The 18360-nt window shown below is 41.0% G+C and overlaps 2 protein-coding genes across 7 annotated transcripts; one reads left to right on the forward strand and one right to left on the reverse strand.

Annotated features, from left to right (window-relative positions):
- Positions 1–377: 377 nt before the first annotated feature.
- LOC138194039 (zinc-binding protein A33) lies at positions 378–3779 on the forward strand. 5 transcript variants are annotated; one of them, XM_069142425.1, is made up of 7 exons: positions 378–542; positions 657–749; positions 959–1054; positions 1188–1421; positions 2012–2034; positions 2238–2353; positions 2435–3779. In XM_069142425.1, exons 2-7 carry the CDS (start codon positions 669–671, stop codon positions 2986–2988), a joined length of 1104 nt encoding a protein of 367 aa, XP_068998526.1. In that variant the 5' UTR covers positions 378–542; positions 657–668; the 3' UTR covers positions 2989–3779. The 5 variants fall into 5 exon arrangements, with proteins under 5 accessions (XP_068998526.1, XP_068998525.1, XP_068998527.1 ...); XM_069142424.1 differs by having other exon boundaries at positions 378–479; positions 601–749; XM_069142426.1 differs by having other exon boundaries at positions 378–479.
- Positions 3780–4093: 314 nt separating this feature from the next.
- LOC138194038 (uncharacterized) lies at positions 4094–17832 on the reverse strand. Of its 2 annotated transcripts, none has more exons than XM_069142422.1 (11): positions 17571–17832; positions 13182–13247; positions 12830–12850; positions 12446–12724; positions 10902–11022; positions 10646–10821; positions 10271–10413; positions 10011–10158; positions 9545–9726; positions 9353–9445; positions 4094–8644 (listed from the first exon to the last, which is right to left on the reverse strand). In XM_069142422.1, exons 2-11 carry the CDS (start codon positions 13225–13227, stop codon positions 7775–7777), a joined length of 2079 nt encoding a protein of 692 aa, XP_068998523.1. In that variant the 5' UTR covers positions 13228–13247; positions 17571–17832; the 3' UTR covers positions 4094–7774. The 2 variants fall into 2 exon arrangements, with proteins under 2 accessions (XP_068998523.1, XP_068998524.1); XM_069142423.1 differs by lacking the exon at positions 17571–17832 and adding an exon at positions 17386–17484.
- Between the last annotated feature and the right edge of the window lie 528 nt (positions 17833–18360).

An 18360-nucleotide genomic window follows, 5' to 3' on the forward strand; every position in this document is an offset into this window, starting at 1 on the left:
GTAGGATACAGATAGTACTCCTAGAGGGGCAAGGAAATGCTGACTACATTTAGAGCAACTCCCTGCTTCTGAGACAATATGAAACTCTGCAGCATCTCTAAACAGCATATTTACTTCCAAAGCCAGCACTGTAATAGGTCATAGTTGCAGCGGTGGATCGACTAACTCCCCAGACATTAGAGAGCCACCTTGCAAAAATAAACATGTATTGTCTCCCATCCAGGCAAAACAACTGCCGATATGAAACGCAATATCTGACTACCCCTCTCGTTTCCAAAGACACTGGCAGACAAAAATAGACTTTATGTCTGCTGCCATAAATTGCTGCAGCCAACCACCCAGCCAGCCCTCCTGGCAGCTCCAGTCATCTGCCTCTTTCCCACCCCTCCTTTTAATGGATCCATATAGTCTCAAGTCAGGCTGTGGCTAGTGAACTGGGCTTGTCAATACATTTTCTCTTATTAATTTTCTGCTTGGATGTATGTCCTTGTTTCTGTATTTGTCTGATCGTAGTCTAACTGAGGTTTTCATCGTGCTGGCATGTGTGTTTTTACCTCTCTTGCTCTTTCTCTCTTTCGCTCCCTCTATTAATACCTTTAGATGTCCTTCGCTTTCTCTCTCCTTCTTACTTCATCACTTTTATTTCAATTTCTCAGAGATCTTTTTGGATGCAAAAAACTGGAATGTACCAAAACCACACCAAAGACACCAACAACAACTGCTATAAAAGCCTCCTCTGCGATCACAAGGTAAGCTTCATGTTTTATGGTTTTCACCTGCTGCTACTGTATTTAGAGCAGCTGACACGAGACACATTATTTCTACCAACGTGACTGTATTTATTTGAAAGGTCGTACTTCATTGGCAAACCAACTCAGTTTTCAGAATATTAAATCAGTACCACTTCTGTTCCCTTTGCATTTTTTCTCCAATTTTCAGTCTCCTTTGTGCGTTACAGGAAAAGCTTTTCCAGGCTATTAAAAGAATCAAGCATGAGGTAGATGAGTGCAAAGAAGCAGAGACAGAGACGTACATAGACTCAGTGGAAGTCGAGGTACTGTGGCAACATTATTAATTCAAAAAGACACTCATTTCATGCACAACATTTTCAGTTGAACTGTAATGTTTAACTTTTAGTTAGATGTACACTGAATTATTATCTTTCCATTTTTCCCTTCATCTTTCAGACCAGGTTTGATGGCTTGGAGCGGGAAATCCGAGCTGAGTTTCAGAACCTCCATCGCTTCCTGGATGAGGAGGAGTGTAAGGACCTGGAGCGACTGCGGAGGGAGAGACAGAAACAACTGAAGCAGCTCAAGGGGAGAGAGAAGAAAATATCAGAGCAAGTGAAAGACCTGGAGAGAGGCATCACAGTGCTCAACAGCAAACTGGCTGAGGAGGACAGTCCAAAGCTGCTCAAAGTGAGCAAGAGTTTTCACTGAAAAAGAAGACATGAACATACAGATCTGATTATGAAAGTTTGAGTTATAGTTGGCTTGAATGTACTTCAAAGGTATATATGGTGATGGGAAGGATGAAAATTTGGATTTAAGTTGATCTCGTGTGAGTGAGGAGCAGCAACACGTGGGTTCATCCACGGTCACTGTGTTCTGCCCCGGGCTTTTGACAAACTCACATGTGACGTTTGAATAGAACAGTCTACAACTGTTCATCCCATTTGAACTCCTTCAAACCTCAAGCTGCTGCAAATCATGTGACCCTGCAGGTTTACATTAGAGGGACCCAATTTTAGAAGTGCGTTTTCACTTTGTTAGCTGTTCTGCAGTACCTCATTGGTGCTTAGTCAATCAATTCTAGACATTGATTGACTAAAGAGTCGATTTGCCTAGTTTTGCGAGTCAAAATCAATTTCTCATTTAAAAGTGAAAGGACAAAGGGCAGACAATGCATTGGCCAGCAAAAAGGAAACTGTTTGTGGTCATGAAAAGTGCTGAATCATATTATTTTAACTGATTACCACCAAAAATCGATACTGTTTCTCTCATTGCAGGAACTTCAAGATCTCATAAAAAGGCAAGTTTTCTCATAGTGTGGTTTTATCAGACTAATACTTCATTTTTGTTACTGTCTCCAACATCTCCACCAAATCATTATTCTCGTGTGTATGCACGGTTGATATCAATCCATCGCCATTATCTTCACTGTAGTGTGTCTGCCGGACTGACATTCTGCTGTCCAGAATTCAGTCCTTCCTTCTTCCTGCTCTGTCTGAGCAGGTCTCAGGTCAGCTTTGTTCCTCCAGCGGAGGTGGACACAGAGGTCCGCTCTGGCCAGTTTGTGGGGCCCATCCAGTACAGGATATGGAAGCACATGAAGAGCTGCCTCTACCCAAGTATGTATGTATACACCACTTAATCGAACACATGGATATCAAGAGCAAAACTCACCATACTCAATTTGTGTCTGCCTATAGATATAACATCAGTGACCTTTGACCCTGAAACAGCCCACCCTAATCTGTCCCTGTCTCAGTCCTGCACCTCGGTTTGGTTTGAGGAGGATAAAGACACGAAAGATATTCCGGCCAACCCTCGCCGGTTCCACTATTATTACTGCGTTCTGGGCCATCAGGGCTTCATCACAGGCCGACACTACTGGGAGGTGGAGGTGGGCAGCAAGACAGCGTGGAGGTTGGGTGTGGCACGAGAAGATATCCCAAGAGGGGAGATGGCTGCTACTGGCACCTCCAGTGGCCTCTGGACCCTGGCCCTGAAGGATGGATCTATCCTGGCCTGCACTGACCCAAAGCCCACCAAGGTCAACGTGTCTCTCCGCCTTATCCGCGTTGGCGTGTTCTTAGACTGTGAGAAGGAGGAGGTGTCTTTCTATAATGCTGTTACCATGGGGCCGATCTACACCTTCTCCATGGGAACTGTTGCGGTCCGTCTCTTTCCCTTCTACAACCCATGTGATGTAGATGATGGAAAGAACACAGCGGCGATTAAGGTCTTTAACCCTTCACTATAAGAAGCTGTTCTTAGGTTAGGTAGTTACTTTATTAATCCCCGAGGGGAATTTTTTTTTCGCTACAGCAGCATACAGAAGCAATAAGATAATAATAGAATAATAGAAAAGCAATAAAATAGCAGTAAAATAGCAGTAAAAAATATAAAATATAAAAATGCACAGTATATACAGTATATACAGTACAGTATATATCTATATATATTATATACAATACATGACTTATGGCTAATAAATCAATTATTTCCAATACAGATTCTTAATTTCATGTTAGTAGAATTATTATTGCATTTTAGAGCTGTACAAATTACTCAATTAATCGATTAATCATTGGAAAGAAAAATGACTCAGTAATCATTTTGATTATCAGTTAATTGTTTGAGTAATATGCTCGTTTCAGCATCCTCAGTTCAATAAATTGTCTGTTTTAGTTTGATTTTAAAATGCTCTTCTTAATATGTGAAAATGAACTGAATATCTTTTGGTTTGTTGGTCTGCCAAAACATATCATTTGAAGACGTCACCTTGAATTTTAGGAGTATTGTTGGCATTTTACAGACAAAACAATCAATCCATAAATCAAGAAAATAATAATTAGAGGAATCAATAATGAAAATGATCACTAGCTACTACTTGCTGAGCGTGTGTAAAAATCCACATAAATCTTTTTGAAAATACATGGCTGTTACTGTAACCAAAAATTACTTTCTGTTCTTATTATTTATCTGATTTCACTGTGATTTCTTAAATGCCTGAACTGAGATGATTCGGGAATAAAGTTCATAGATGGGGAAGCATGATTGTAATTTGCTGCCATCCTGAAGCTTCATGACAGGTGGGAACAGCATTATGACGTTATCTTTGGCCTGTTTATAAATATCTCTGTTGTGCCTGCTCTGCTATGACATGTCCTGACGAGGTAATGGCAGCTCAAAACCGTGCAGTGGGTTTAGTGGGTGAGAAAATGGCGCGTGATACTCAGAGCAAATGATAGTTGACATTGAGTGAGATAACTCACTGAGGTGGAAAGGACAGCTCTGAGTCTGAACTGTCCTCCTGCCTGTGTGCTGTTCAGAGAGAAGGAAAACTAAGACAACAAGACAGCAAATGTCATAATCTTCTGTTTATTCTTAGTTTTAGACATGAAATAAAGGAGAAAAAAATGTCTTTACAAAACATCTGTGTGAAGTGTTGTGCAAAAAAGGATTATAGAGAGACCACGTGGGACATCACACCACAACCAGGCCAGTACAGCAGCAGTAATCAGAGAGGGCAGAGACAACTCACGTAGTGCAAGGAGTACCAGTGGTATGAACAGTAGCGGTTTCTATTAGTGATTTATCAGAGGTGAGCATGAAACTACAATCCCTCTGACACCAGTCAGATGTAATAACTGATCCCACTAGACTGAGCCTTCTTTGAGATGCTGGTAATGTGTAAAACAAAGGCTCGTCATGACCACCACTCACGATCTGGCTCTCTCACATCCCGACTCACTTTGAGTGGATTGGTTTTTACAGTCACTGACAATACACAGTAGCGGTGGTGCACAGAATGGCTGTTTCAGCCATCTCTCATCAATTGCTTTCCACAATAATAACCCAGAGTGTTACCCACACAGAGCTTTGTCATTCTTCTCCTGCTATCATGAATTCGCTCACATACTCCAAATTAGGCAACTGACTCGACTGATGAAAACACCCTCACTTACAAATAAAGTGCACTCAACAGTTGGTATTTATAATCAAGTCAGGTCAGATTCTCTTTCATCATTTCTATCCACATTAACACATCTTAGACCAGTCAGTGGTATCACTTGGTTCATCCAGGTGTTCTACATCTGTGAATATCATACCTAATAAGACAAAGGTGCCATTAGGAAGTGGCTAATGAAAGAATACAGGCCAACTATCCAATATACATGTTAGGCACTAAAACAAAGACAAAAGTCACTCTAATATCAATATCTTTTACAATTTTTTGTGGCTTTTAAACACATTCGCACTCATAACTTCAACACAGCACTTGTTTTCTTCACATTGCAAGACGATTGAAGCAGGCACATGGACACCTTACAACAGATGGAGAAGCACGCATAAAAGTACATTAGTTTGTTTCATTCTGCACAAACTACCTGTGCATTGATTCAGCACACAGTCACTCACACTCATAGATGCGTGCGTCATAGAGGCATACAGACTTGAAACGCATAAATCCCCGACACACACAATGATAGCAACGTTAAAACATCACACCTCTGGTCACTCACACACAGACACAACTTCTGTCGTTCAGAACATGTCGTGGGCATGCTGCAGTCAATGCTTCAAGTGACATCGGTTAAACATTTTAATACAACATGTAATTAGTGTGAGAGATACTGTATGCTGTGAGTATCATCAGGTTGGAATGGCAATAATGCAGATAATTGATCTAAAAAGAGCTAATATAGTCTTCATGGATTTATACAATATTTGGTTGTTAAATTATTTCAAGACATTAGTGAATATTAGTTTATATAGTATATTGTATGTGCGTATAGATTCTTATATTAGATTTAAGTTTGGTGAGAAATTTAGATTAGTTTTTTTTATAATACAACAACTGTTCTATACACTAAAAACATTCAATCATATGGGGGGTTAAACTAGCATACACATGCAATATTTACAAGGCTGAAGTGTGTGGTTTACGCATCTGTATAAAGAGCATTGTCAGTATAGCCAAATGGGTTTGTGGTTCCCTCACAGACCCAGGCAGATCGAGGCATAGACAGTGTTTCACACATTTAATATTAAAATGTCATTTTGTCCATGTGAAATACATCTAACTGATACTGTTCATCCATTTAACATTGAGGCACCTTGATTTTAATTTATATATTTATTTAACAATTATTATTATTATTATTATTATTTCGTAATTTTAGTTGATATATTAGTATCAAATCTGACATCAAAATTTACCTTGTCTTATGGCTTTTTAAGATGCTGACACAACATCTTCATTATTTACTCACAAGAAAAATCTATTTGTCAGGAAAGTTACACAGAAAGGCCCATTTATTGTTGATGGATCTACTCATAATTTTCCTACTTTTCTCTGATTGTTTGTTTGAATTTTCATGGCTGTTTTTTTGTGCTTCTGTCAAAGAATCCAAAATGCTTGTCGTCGATTTCAGTGCATCAAACCTGGACAGTCATCGGTTTGCCAGTGGCCGGTTAAAACATGAAGTAGAGACATGCATTTTGTCACATGCAAATGTTTTCTGCACACCTCCTCTGCACCACACAAGAGTTTCAAATGAGATCAAAATGTTTTGACTGGACATCCATGTCCTTCTGAGCTCACACAGACCAGCTTTGGGATGAAAGTGTCATGGCATTAACAAAGGCCTGATACTGTGGGAGTATTTTGGAGCCAGTGAAGATACAAGGCATAAATATTTAAGCTTTTGCCAGATTTTACAGGGACAAAGGCATAGAAACAACCTTGTACTTTAATATCTAGTTTGAATAAAAAACAAATCACTAAGTTTATGTTCTAATTTCTGTCAAAAGGCCATATATTGAAGTATTTAAAAGGACGCCAAGCAAATGAAAGGAGACAGCGGGAGAGAAAGAAGGGAGGAAAGAAGGATGAGCATCAAGGGAGGACAAAACAGACAAAAAGAACAAAAATACGAAAAGACGAGGGGAAACCAGCAGAGAGAAGAACGCAAAAAAAAAAGAAGAAGAAATAAGCAAGCAAAAGAAGCATTTTGTAACTATTTGAACTTACCACACACTTTGATTCAGTGTTTCATCTTTGAGAAGCCCAACGCACAGCGGGAACAGGGTGGTCCTATTGAGTGCCTGAAGTTTCTGTTGGCACGAGTTTCCTATTAAACTGTAAGACTACTTGGATTTTTACAGAGCCATCGAGAAATCCAGATCAAACACTGTAAAGTTGTTGATACAGACTTTAGGGATCAGTCTGCAAAATACATTTAAAAAATCTGAGATATACACTGGGAGCACGAATCTTAATCTCAGACTATAAATACTAGTGTTAGTATTATTAGTATATTTTTTGTGGGGTTAAAGTTACGCAAAACTCTTTTATTCAGTATGTGATCATGTATTGTGGATGTTTTTGAAGCAAGAGAACTGGGACAAGTGAAACAAATCTAAATTTCAGCTATGTACACAACATCAACAACAGTGTCAAGTGTGATCAGAGGATTTTTGATGCCATCACACTTTTCAGTAGGCTTGAGATTATATGCCTTTTGTCTGCTTTATCCACACGCTGATAGAGGAACAAGCATCTAAGGGGAAACCAGTGGTTGGCTCAGGTCAAATAAGTAAGTCTAGTATGTATATATAATGAAATGTTGTAAACCTGTTGGGATATTTTAGAAAAGACCTTATGTGGAGTTAACATTTAAGTTGTAAACTCTGCAAAGGATGTAATTTGCAGTCTGGCAGTTTTACTGTGAAGTTACAAAAAAAAAAAAAAAAAGTTGCGAGGTGTGTACAACTAAAATGTATAACAGTCAGAGGGCGCGTTTATCATGTGAAGAGTTTTTTGAATCAGAAAGTCTCAAAGGTTTTCGCGTTAGTTAGAGACAAGTGAGATTCCATGTTGAAGGTAAAATTGTATTCAGGCATTAGACAAGTAAAATTGACGTCCTCGCCCCAGCTGCAGTGGTTTCCTCATTATTTGGTAGGGGGTGTTCGATTGTCTGCAGTGGTGGTAGATGGAGAAGATTTGTGGGGCTTCCTTTGTGTTGTTGCAGGTGCAGTTCTCAGGTGGTGGTGGATGAATCCTCAGCCCCGGTGCCATCTTTACTAGCCTCTAATACGGCACCAGTAGATTTCTGTTCCACTTCAGGGGTTTTAGGCGGGACTGCTTTTGGAGCCGAGGCTCCAATGATATCAGCATGATCTGGGCTTGGTTTGGAGTCCAGCCCTGGCTCAGGTGTACCGTTGGTAATGGGTTCCGGTGTGGTTGCTTCAGGGGGCTCAGGAGCGGGTGCTAAGGTACTCTTACTCTCGGGTGTCGGAGTGGTTGCTTTGGGAACAGCTGGCTTGGGCTCCGGGCTTGGGCTTGGGCTTGGTGCAGGTTTTACATCAGCTGGACTCAGACCAGGCTTGGGCTCCGGGCTTGGAGTGGGTGCAGGCTTTACATCAGATGGACTCAGACCAGGCTTGGGCTCCGGACTTGGACTGGGTGCAGGCTTTACATCAGCTGGACTCAGACCAGGCTTGGGGCTCGGAGCTGGGCTGGGGGAAGGCTTTACATCAGCTGGACTCAGACCAGTCTTGGGGCTCGGGGTTGGGCTAAGTTTAACATCTGCTGGTTTTGGTGGATTCAACTTGACTGCAACAGGCTGATCAGGGGTTTTCTTGGTCTCAGGAATTGGACTGACTTTAGTTTCAGATACTGGACTGGGCTTAATTTCCATAGCTGGTGGAGTACTTGCCTTGGACTCGGCAGCAGACAGAGGACTTGGTTTGGGTTCAGCAGTAACAGAGATGCTTACAGCCTCAGAGTCAGGGATTTGATCTGGGACATCAGTGTCAGTGTCCAGTGGGAGCGCAGTGTTAAAGCCAACGCCAGAGTCACTGGTCTCTAGATTATCGACCCCAACCTCTTTAGAGGAAACCTCCAGACCCTGAGTTCAGGAAGACAACAAAGTAAGGCAAGTATATTTGTATAACTTGGATCTTTTAAAGGAAATTCAAAGTGACATTAAGACAAGATTGTAACAGACACACAAGGAAGTATAAAAGGAGCATATCAACAGGTTTTTTCAAAATTGTAAAACAATTTGGAAGATAATAAGAAGCTAAAATTGAATAAAATAGGAGAAGTCACAGCGCAGTCATAGTGCAGTGCAAGGTTTTTAATAAATTTAACTCAATAAAAGGCAGTGGCAAACAGAAATGTGTTCAGCCTTGATTTAAAACAACTGAGAGTTGGGGCAGACCTCAGGTTTTCTGGGAGTTTGTTCTCGATATGTGGTGCATAAAAACTGAAAGCTGTATTTATTTGTTTATTTTTGACTTTGGAGACAGAAAGCAGACCTGTCCCAGAAGACCTAAGAGGTCAAAATGGCTCACAACATAGCAACAGGTCAGAAAAGTATTTTTGCCCTAAACCATTCAAAGCGTTATAAACCAATGGGAACGTTATAAAGTCCAGTGCAAAGATCTGAGACCTGGACTGATGTGATCCACTTTCTTGATCTTAGTGAGGACTCTAGCAGCATCATTCTGAATAAGCTGCAACTGTCTAAATGCAGAAAACAGTATACAAATTGAGACATTATTAAAACCTTATAATGATTCAGTTTTAAGAGCAAAATATCACACGTCCTTACTTTAATGTCCACCTCGGTGCTCTGAGATTTCTCTGTATTGTCAGCCTGGGAATGCTTGGATTCCTCACTGAGTTTGGTGATGTTCTTGACCACCTGTGAAGATGCACACAGATACAAAACAAAAGTCATTCACTATATCTGAATATACATCATCGTCGTCCTCACATTGCCAGTTGCATGTGTTCTTCCAACCTGTCTGAAGGCCTCTCCCTCATCCTCTTTGCCAGCATTCTGGGCAATCTTCTCCAAGGCAGCAGCCCTCTTTGCCCTCTTCTTCACTTTGATCAGGCAGGACAGCAGGCAGACCAGCAGAAGGAAAACCAGCAGGCCCAACAGTGCAATGATGGCCACAAACAGTGACTCCATCCTGTAGGCTACAAGGAGGCAAAGTGGAGGAGGGGAGAGAAGGACAGGAGTAGGAGGGTAAATAATTCAACTGACCTTTCATTGATGACTTGAAATTCCAATGCATGAATACAGCAGACAAAAGAAAGAGATTATTCTTTCATTTTTTTTTTTTTTTAATTACTGAAGTACAGAACCCTTATTTTGCCTACTATCCTTTCATACCACCCAATAGCTACTTTCACATCAATGTAACCCTTTGCTTAAGCCTTAAATTTTTAACCAGTCCGTCTTAGCCCCACTCCTTCCTTACGTTGTACTTCCAGGTTGATGGTGGACACAGTGAATCCCTGCATGTCTGTAATTTTGAACTGGCCTGCATCTGCAACCTTGACATCATTCAGAAAAACCAGCGAACCCTCCAAAGAGAGACGGCCCTGGAGATCCATTTCCACCTGGGCCTACGATGAAAACACAGACATTTGCACCCTTGACATGAAAAAACTGTAAAATACAGAAAACAAATAACCACAAGAGTGGTGGGACTATATAGAAATAAGAGGCCCTAGTTACACTTGTAAATTCTCCCTTGTCCAGCAGCAGATGGGGTGTGGGGTCTGTCTTGAGGCTGTAGTAGAGCTGCACCAAAGAGCTGTTGAGTAGGAGGTTGATCTTCAGTCTTTTACCGTACGGCAGGGTCACAAACTCTTTGTGTTCTGAAGGACAAACAGAGAGGGGAGAAATACATCACAGCTCTGCTTACAAACCCATGGATCATCTATGCATTAGCCGGCAAGAGCCCATTAACATTTGAGTTTTTAAAAAGCCATTATGGCAAACGTTGAAGCTTAAAAACTAGAAAGGAACAACAACAACAACAAGGGTCTGGTCATTTACAACAAGTCAAGCATGGAAGAAGAAATGGTTTGTCTTTATTTGCACTCTCACCTTTGACATTGAGACACACTTTTCTTTGGATGACACCTCTGCTATCCCAGACAGTATAGCTGCCCTCATCTGCACCCGTAACAGTGCTGAGGGTAACGTAACGATCACTGACGCTGATACGACCCTGATAGGGCTCCGCGGACAACCCTGTGGTGGTCAGCAGCACCAAAGCAGGTCTGCAGGAGAGAAAGTCAAAGAGCATGGCATACTGTCTCAGCATCAACCCAAGATATCAATGCAATTTTGTTGACCCTACTTATTTGTTTCGTTGGCCTCCACAGCACTGCGCCTGTACTCCAGGGTGATGGGACGTTCCACCCCTGACAACGGAATACGGTAGTTGTCTCCATATTTGATGATCTGCTCGTTGGAGCAATCTAGAACACAAAAGCAGGGCGATGAGCACCTTGTTCTTTGGTAAAAAAAAATAAGCAACAAGTCTAATTATAGCGGACCAGAAATTGACTGACATTTAAGCAGAAATGAACACAGAAAGCGAGTTTATTTGCTTGAAGTGAAGAAAGAAAACAGATTTTTTTTTTTTTTTTTTTTAGTGAGACAAAGGACAGTTAGAGGTGAAGGAGTGAGGAGGAGAGAGGATGAAGGAATAGCTTGACAGATGTGGCGAAAAGGGGACAGATTGCAGAGAAACGAAGGAGCACTGATCCAAAAATATCAGGGTGACGGGAATGAAGGGGTAGGGACACAAACCAGAATAGAGGGAAAGAGAGTAAAGACAAGATAAAGACAGGAAAACAGCAGGGAGGGATGGAGAGGGGAGTCAGTTGGTAGTTAAAGAGCTGCATAATTACTGCCTCACAGCTCCAGCATGCTCTCACACCGAGGACACACACAAACACACACACACACACCTCTTCATCACCTAACAACCCATTACTGCCTCCATATGGTACTTCCTCCACGTACTGGAATCATTTTCATCCGTGCTGGGTTTAAGCCCACTCCTCCCTTTGCGCCTTTGAATCATTCCCTCCTTCTATCAGGTTTGTGTGTTTAATCTCATCTGAATTGCCAGTCAGAGTACAAAGTCAACATTGCTGCAACTTGTAACACAAATGGGAAAATGGGTTGTCCAAATGTGAGGTTTATTCAGCTGCTGACTGTATGATTAAAGTGGTTGAAACGACAACATGGTGATTTTGACTTCAGATCAGATGTGAGAGCTTTATTCTTCATCCTGTAGTTGTACCTGTGATGTCATCCTGGAAGTATTTAGATCCTTACATATTAAAGAAACAAAATCACCATGTGAAAATACTTCACAAAAAGTAAAAGTCCAGAATTGAAAGTACAACTTTTCTGGTGAAAGCACAGAAGTCAGGGAAACTCTGTTGTTCGGGCCTGACTCCTCTGATGTGGGGTAAACGCCACATTAGGACACCCCAACCTCATGAACTAACTGTTTCAAGATGAGTGTTGATTCTACTCACACAGCCTAGCAGACTCACTGTTAAGCGGGAAGGAAACATTCCTTTCTTATCAGGAAGAATGTGTTCCTTATAACTGAGCCTGTGGGAGAGTTCAGGCAGAGAGGTTTAGCAACTGGTCACGGCCACATGTTGTAATCTCTCTCCTCGTATGAGCTGTTGTCAATAAACATCCCTGTGTTGTCACCCAGAATGGTCTCCTCTGACTTCTTCACTTCATTTCAAAAATTTCCATCACAGTAATATCGTTAGCAAATTTAAGTATTGAAAGTGAAAGTATTTAATGCAGAAATGCTGAAATAAGCCACTGTGAATGATGGAAATAGTTCTAATGTGTCATGTCATCCAGTACCTCTGACTATCAGCGAAATGCGTTTGACATAATCTGGTTTGTCAGGATTCTTCACAGTGTACATGCCCTCGTCTCCCTCGTCCACAGCCTCTATAACGACGTGGCTGAGGTGGCGGTTGATTTTGGCCCGACCGCCGACTATAGTGGTGCCCCCCGTCATCAGGACCACAACAGATGACCGAGGAGCGGACTTGTTCCAAAACGTCACCTCCACCATGAGCGAGGGCAGCAGGATGTGGAAATCCTCCCCATGGAATAAGGTTGTGGATTCTCCATCACCTGGATAATAAGGTGGATAAAAGAAACAAACTCATCAGAGGATAAGGAAAGCTTATAATTTGTAATGGATGGGTCAGAATTATAAATGATGCACAACAGTTTTACCTTTTACAGGAGCAGAAAGAGCTGTAAATAAAGATTCAAAAATAATCATTAAAGGTAACATCAAATATGTGAATTATTTTTTAAACACTTTGACTGAAGTACAGTTTCTGAGTGTTTTCTTCTCTATTATATAATTTTTTATTATATATTAAACATTTTGCCAGTTCCAACACCATAAAACTATTCTTAAACCATAAAACTATTAATTCAAAACGTTTGCAGAGAAAATGAGTGTAGAATGATCAGTTAATTATCAAAAGACTGCACACTGACATCGGTGGAATAATACACAATTGAAATATTTCACTATCACTACTTGAGGAAAGGACATGACCATTTTGTTTTTACATACCTGTGGTGATCAGAAAGCTGACTGCAATCACAACGATTGTCACCATCTTGACTGATTCTTTTACGTCTGGAGAGAAAAAGGACAATATATATTTTCAGAGAAAGTCAACATTATAGGCAAAAAAATTTTACTGCCTACATATTTGTACATAAATTCATATTTGGACAGTTTGTCTTTATACAGGGAATTAATTGGAAATCATGAAAACCAATTAAGATCTGGACTAAAGTGACTAATGTAGTTTGAGTCTACAATGTGACATTTTTCTGGCCTAAATCCTTGATTCAGATCACCTGCACCCAATATTTGGGCCAACATTAATCAGTGCAACAAATTTAATGGAAATCTTTTCATTGGTTCCCTGCCAACATACAACACACACAATAAATGCACAGGTTAGAAGTGATCCTCTAAAATGTCACTGTCACTAATCTAAAGTGTAAAATGTTCCTTCCAATAGAAACCTTTTCCCATGAAGTCTGCCATGATCATTGTAGACTCTTATCAGAGTAACATCTCCTAAAATTACCCTACAATGGATCCTCTCAGTAGGACAACCCATAAAAATGTATGTACAATATATTCAGACAAGAAATGTCCAAAACGTGAAAGGGAACTGCGCAAAATGTAATTTCTGCGACACCCTGAGAAAGTTTCTGAGAAGAATTCCGATTAATTGCAGCACTGAGGGGATACTGATGATTTGAAAGGCCTCCTTCTGTGCAGAGACATCAGAGGCAACACATCAATGGGTCGGGGCAAAAGAAACTGTCCTGTGGTTTTCATTTTAAAAGCCCAGGAGGGGACCAGGAGGAACACCTGCAGGGATCACAGTGCAGCATCTGAGAAGCAGGCAGCCAGGGTTATCTATGAACTGGAAAATGATCATTATCAGGCCAAAATATGTACATCAATCTCATGATAATGTTATAAATATGTTTCATCATTTATACTAAACAGTGTCTGTCTTTCTTTGTTTCTTTCGTTCGCGTCATTCCTTATAAGGCAGAATAATTCAATTAGGCTATCTAATCATACTAAAATCTAAAACAAAAAGCTCTCCCTGAAGAGATTATCTGCAGATAATCTTTCACTTCCTGTAAATTAAATGTATCTGCCATTGCCTGGGGATATTACTGGACTTCCGACTTTGCTGAGATGCTGAGAACTTCATTAGGACTTAAAACATACCTTAGGGTCATGAGTCGGTTTATGTGTTGGGGATAGTGATGTTTAAAGGCTTTATAAACAGCCATTTATGTCTTAGGCTCTTCCCTTTTGATGACATGTCTGAATTCCCACACAAAATAATTCATTAACCTCAAGGTAATTTAGATAAGGGTGATCTGTGTAATGACTCAGCTGGGTTTCCCATAGGAAATGTCCAGAATAACAGAGCAGCAGGCTGAGTACCTTTTCCACAGGAACACATGATCTGCTGTAAGGGAACTCAGTTAAAACATTGAGAAGATTATATAATGTTAATGGTCTTTTCCTACACTGAGGCATATGAGGCAGCACATCAAGCCAGTTTGTACAAAAGAGATTTTGCTGCAGTTTTCATTTACAAAGCCCAGGAGGGGATGGGGAGGGAACACCTGCAGTGCTCACAGTCACACTTTGCAGCAGCTAATAAACACACAGTAATGATTGAAGTGTCTCTGTGCAACACAAGAGACGTCATAAGACATCTCATTCCTGCTGGAGATGATGACGAGTTAAGCCTTCCTCACACTGTGTGTGAGCATGTGTGCATTTTCTGTGTCTGCCATCTGTCTTTACATACATGAACATATTTTTAAAGTGCAACACCAAGGAGGCACTCATTGTTCCTTTTTATTTAATGTGAACAATTAACATTTCACAGTGTCACAATCTGACAAGCAGAACTGCTGTTTCCCAGAAGGCCTCATACAGCTGTGTGCACTGTCTGCCACATCCTCACGCCACATTCTGGGCTGAAAGCCTAAAAGCCCACTGATTTTATTGTATCTGAAACCAATTATGGAACAAAGCTGCGTCACAGAACTTTGTGTCTTCGCAAAAACAAACTCTCAGTGTCCAGTCATGTTTCACAATTGACTGTAATTTCACAACAGCAGTCCCCATCTTTGTTTCTCAGAGTTTGAAGCCTCGTTTGAAGCATCAAGAACTGATTGTAACATCCGACAAAAAATCTGACTGTTGACCCCCGTCAGAGTCAGCATATAATTCATACCAATCTGAAACATGGGATTGGCTCACAGTGAAGAAAAAGAGAGGGGAACCGTGTCCATCTGCTCGTCACAGCAGTCACGGAGTCACCACAAACAATCTAGTTTCTGTTCAGGATGTGTGCAGCAAAAAAATCCAAATCTTCTCCTTTGTTTATGTCATTTTGAGCATTTAAGGCCAAAACCACAACAAGGTCCGCCTCAATGAGCACAAACACGCAAGCACATGAAAGCACAGACAATAAGCGTATTCATACATTTTCCTTTAGGCTGCAAACCATACACACAGACAAGCCTGCCGTTTGCTATCCTCCCTTGACTTCTAGAGCTTCACTCAGTCTTCATCTTTATTTTTCTTCCATTCTCTATTGTCAACTTCATCATTCTCAGGTCTAGTAGTGATACCTTCAACCACCATGAACCCGTTCAACTCTCCCTGTCCTCCTCGGCTGCAAACCTGAAATTTCTGTGCTTCTGTTAGACAGTTTTGTATCATCTCTCGCTTTTTTTCGACTACATTTTATCTTCTCAGTATGACTCCTCTTATCCCGAATGCTCACTGTCTCAGGGCATGTGTCTCATTTCCCACTTTCTCTGCGCTTCTCTCTGGATCTTTCTCACTCTCTTTTTCATCACGTCTCTTTCATCCTCTCCTCCTCCTTATCTTATATAATCCACGGCAATGTATCCCACTCTGAAATCAAAGCCTGTGCCTGTGTTCCTTCAAACTCCAAACTCCCTGCTTCACTGAAGGGACAGGCAGGTCTTTGTCCACGGCCTTTAAAGAGGCGGAAATGCCTTTAGTGACTGCAGATGTAGGGAACAAAGCAAACTCTGTCTTTACCCTTCATCATTTCTCTTTCATTTTCACTTTCTTTGCACAAGTGCACAAGTGATGCGGGGAACATGGGGTCAAGCCCCCTAATGATGAAGAAGGATGCTTGAAGTGAACTTAGACACATTTACACAGACGTACAAACTGTTCTTACAGTGCTTGACATTTATAAATTATGAGGCAACAAAAAAAGAAAAAATTAGCATTGTCGCATGAAAAAACACGTGAAAGTGCATGAATGTGCAACAAATGTTTCCCCCCCCCCCCACCAAAATGGGATCTATTAAAATTTCTGAAAGATCACAACAACTCTTCTCGTGTTTCAGATCAGCAGAGCAAAAAAGATACGAAACAAACAACCAGAATATCCCATCTAGACAAAACCCAAATGTATAATCTCTGAAGTTTATCTTTCAGAGGAGGCCTGTAGCAGCCGACAACCTATTTTCCTCCAAAACTGGCTGCAGTGTACTAAAGGATTCGACAGGTTTCCACCATATTACTTGCACCTGTCAGATTCATTAAAATCAGTGGACATGAGGGAAGGGAGGGGCGGGGGTTGGTGGAGCTATGTGCAGTATTAACAAACACACTATGAGAGGTGATAGAAGAGAAGATGTGAAATTTGTTCATGATAAAAATAAGATCATAATGTAGCCACTGCTCTCATGTGTTGTTTGGAGCCTTCATGCAGCTCTGGCCACAGTCTATGAGCAGGATACTGCAGTCTGATGCAGCCAGAGAGCCTTCAGGCCAGAGCATCCTCCCAGATAATGGATGCTATCAAGCTTTTAAGAGTTAATAGAGCATAGATGGACCAAAAACTATATCATATGAAGACTGTCATGAATGAGATGAGTACATAATATTTTTTTTTAAATTACCATTTTCATATGGTGATTATGGTAGAAGGCTATTAAAGCCTAATATATAGCCCAATATGTCCAATTAAGGTGGACTAATAACCAGCTTGAAAGCGTTCCTGTTATAAAAAGAAACTCAATGGCATTCCACACATAACATTTTTAGGCTATTTTCATAAATTTGAATCCTATCAAAGAGGCCGAGAAATATATTTTAAAAAAAAGATAAAATATTTCAACTAAGCCCTTGATGAAACCGGCACCGTTTAAACGGGAAGAACATAATTTCACACCTTTCTTGGCTCCCAGTAAAATGCGGTGATAAACCTCGCAGCTCCAAGTCTCATCAGTCACCTCGAGCCGGGATAGCCGATAAGCGCATCAACCAAAAAACTGCAGAATTTAACCCGTCACGCACCAGTCACACATCCAGCACACACATCCGCACATGTATGTAAAGGAGAAGAAAATGACCCACCTTTAATTGGCGGGTTGGAGCTGCCGTGCGGTCGCAGCGGGGACGTCGGGAGGCTCTCAGAGGTGAAAATCTGTGCGATCGTTGTCTGTTTTCTCCTTCGTCGTCTCCCTCCTTCTCAACCTCGCCCCCCTCCAGAGATGCACTTCACGACTCGGGCTCAACATTTGGAAGATGTTCAGAATATGTCGGGCTCTGCTCCTTCTCTCGGAGCCACTCGACTCGTTTCGGAAAACACCGGCCACCGCTCGCCCCCCAAAAGACACCTATGGACATCTGACAGCGAGGAGGTGGTTTATTGAACGAGATATTAGTTAGGCAGACCACAGAGGATACTGATACAGCACAAAGCAGATTAAACCCGGAATTATTTGGTCCAAAGTGGATGTGTTGAGAATAGTTGTGTTTAAACTACATGGACGCTTTGGTGCATTGCTTACATCATCTCACCAAAATAAAAGCATTATTATTATTCAATTCTAAAGCCAAAAAGCTGACTTGAAAAAGGAGTCACTCCTTTTAAGTGTAATATCAATAAAATCTCTCAAAAAACAAAAAATGGTTACAAATTAAACTCAGAACAAGGTCCGTCTGTGACTCCCTCCACTGACAAAGGGGCAATTTGGTTGACATCTTCTGGGAACATGTAAACAAGACGATGATAATTTTGTGCCTTGTGCATTTTGTATTTAGGGTCATAATATTGAGTCCAAAATAATAGATACCAGTAAAAAAAAGTACTAACATGTCTACATTAAGTGTGCTGTTGCAAAGTAAATGAACATGTGGTCAC

This window comes from Embiotoca jacksoni, unplaced genomic scaffold (assembly GCF_022577435.1).
Source record: "Embiotoca jacksoni isolate LCO1_2020_lvr unplaced genomic scaffold, fEmbJac1.0.p SCAF_11, whole genome shotgun sequence".
Classification (NCBI taxonomy): Eukaryota; Metazoa; Chordata; class Actinopteri; family Embiotocidae; genus Embiotoca; species Embiotoca jacksoni.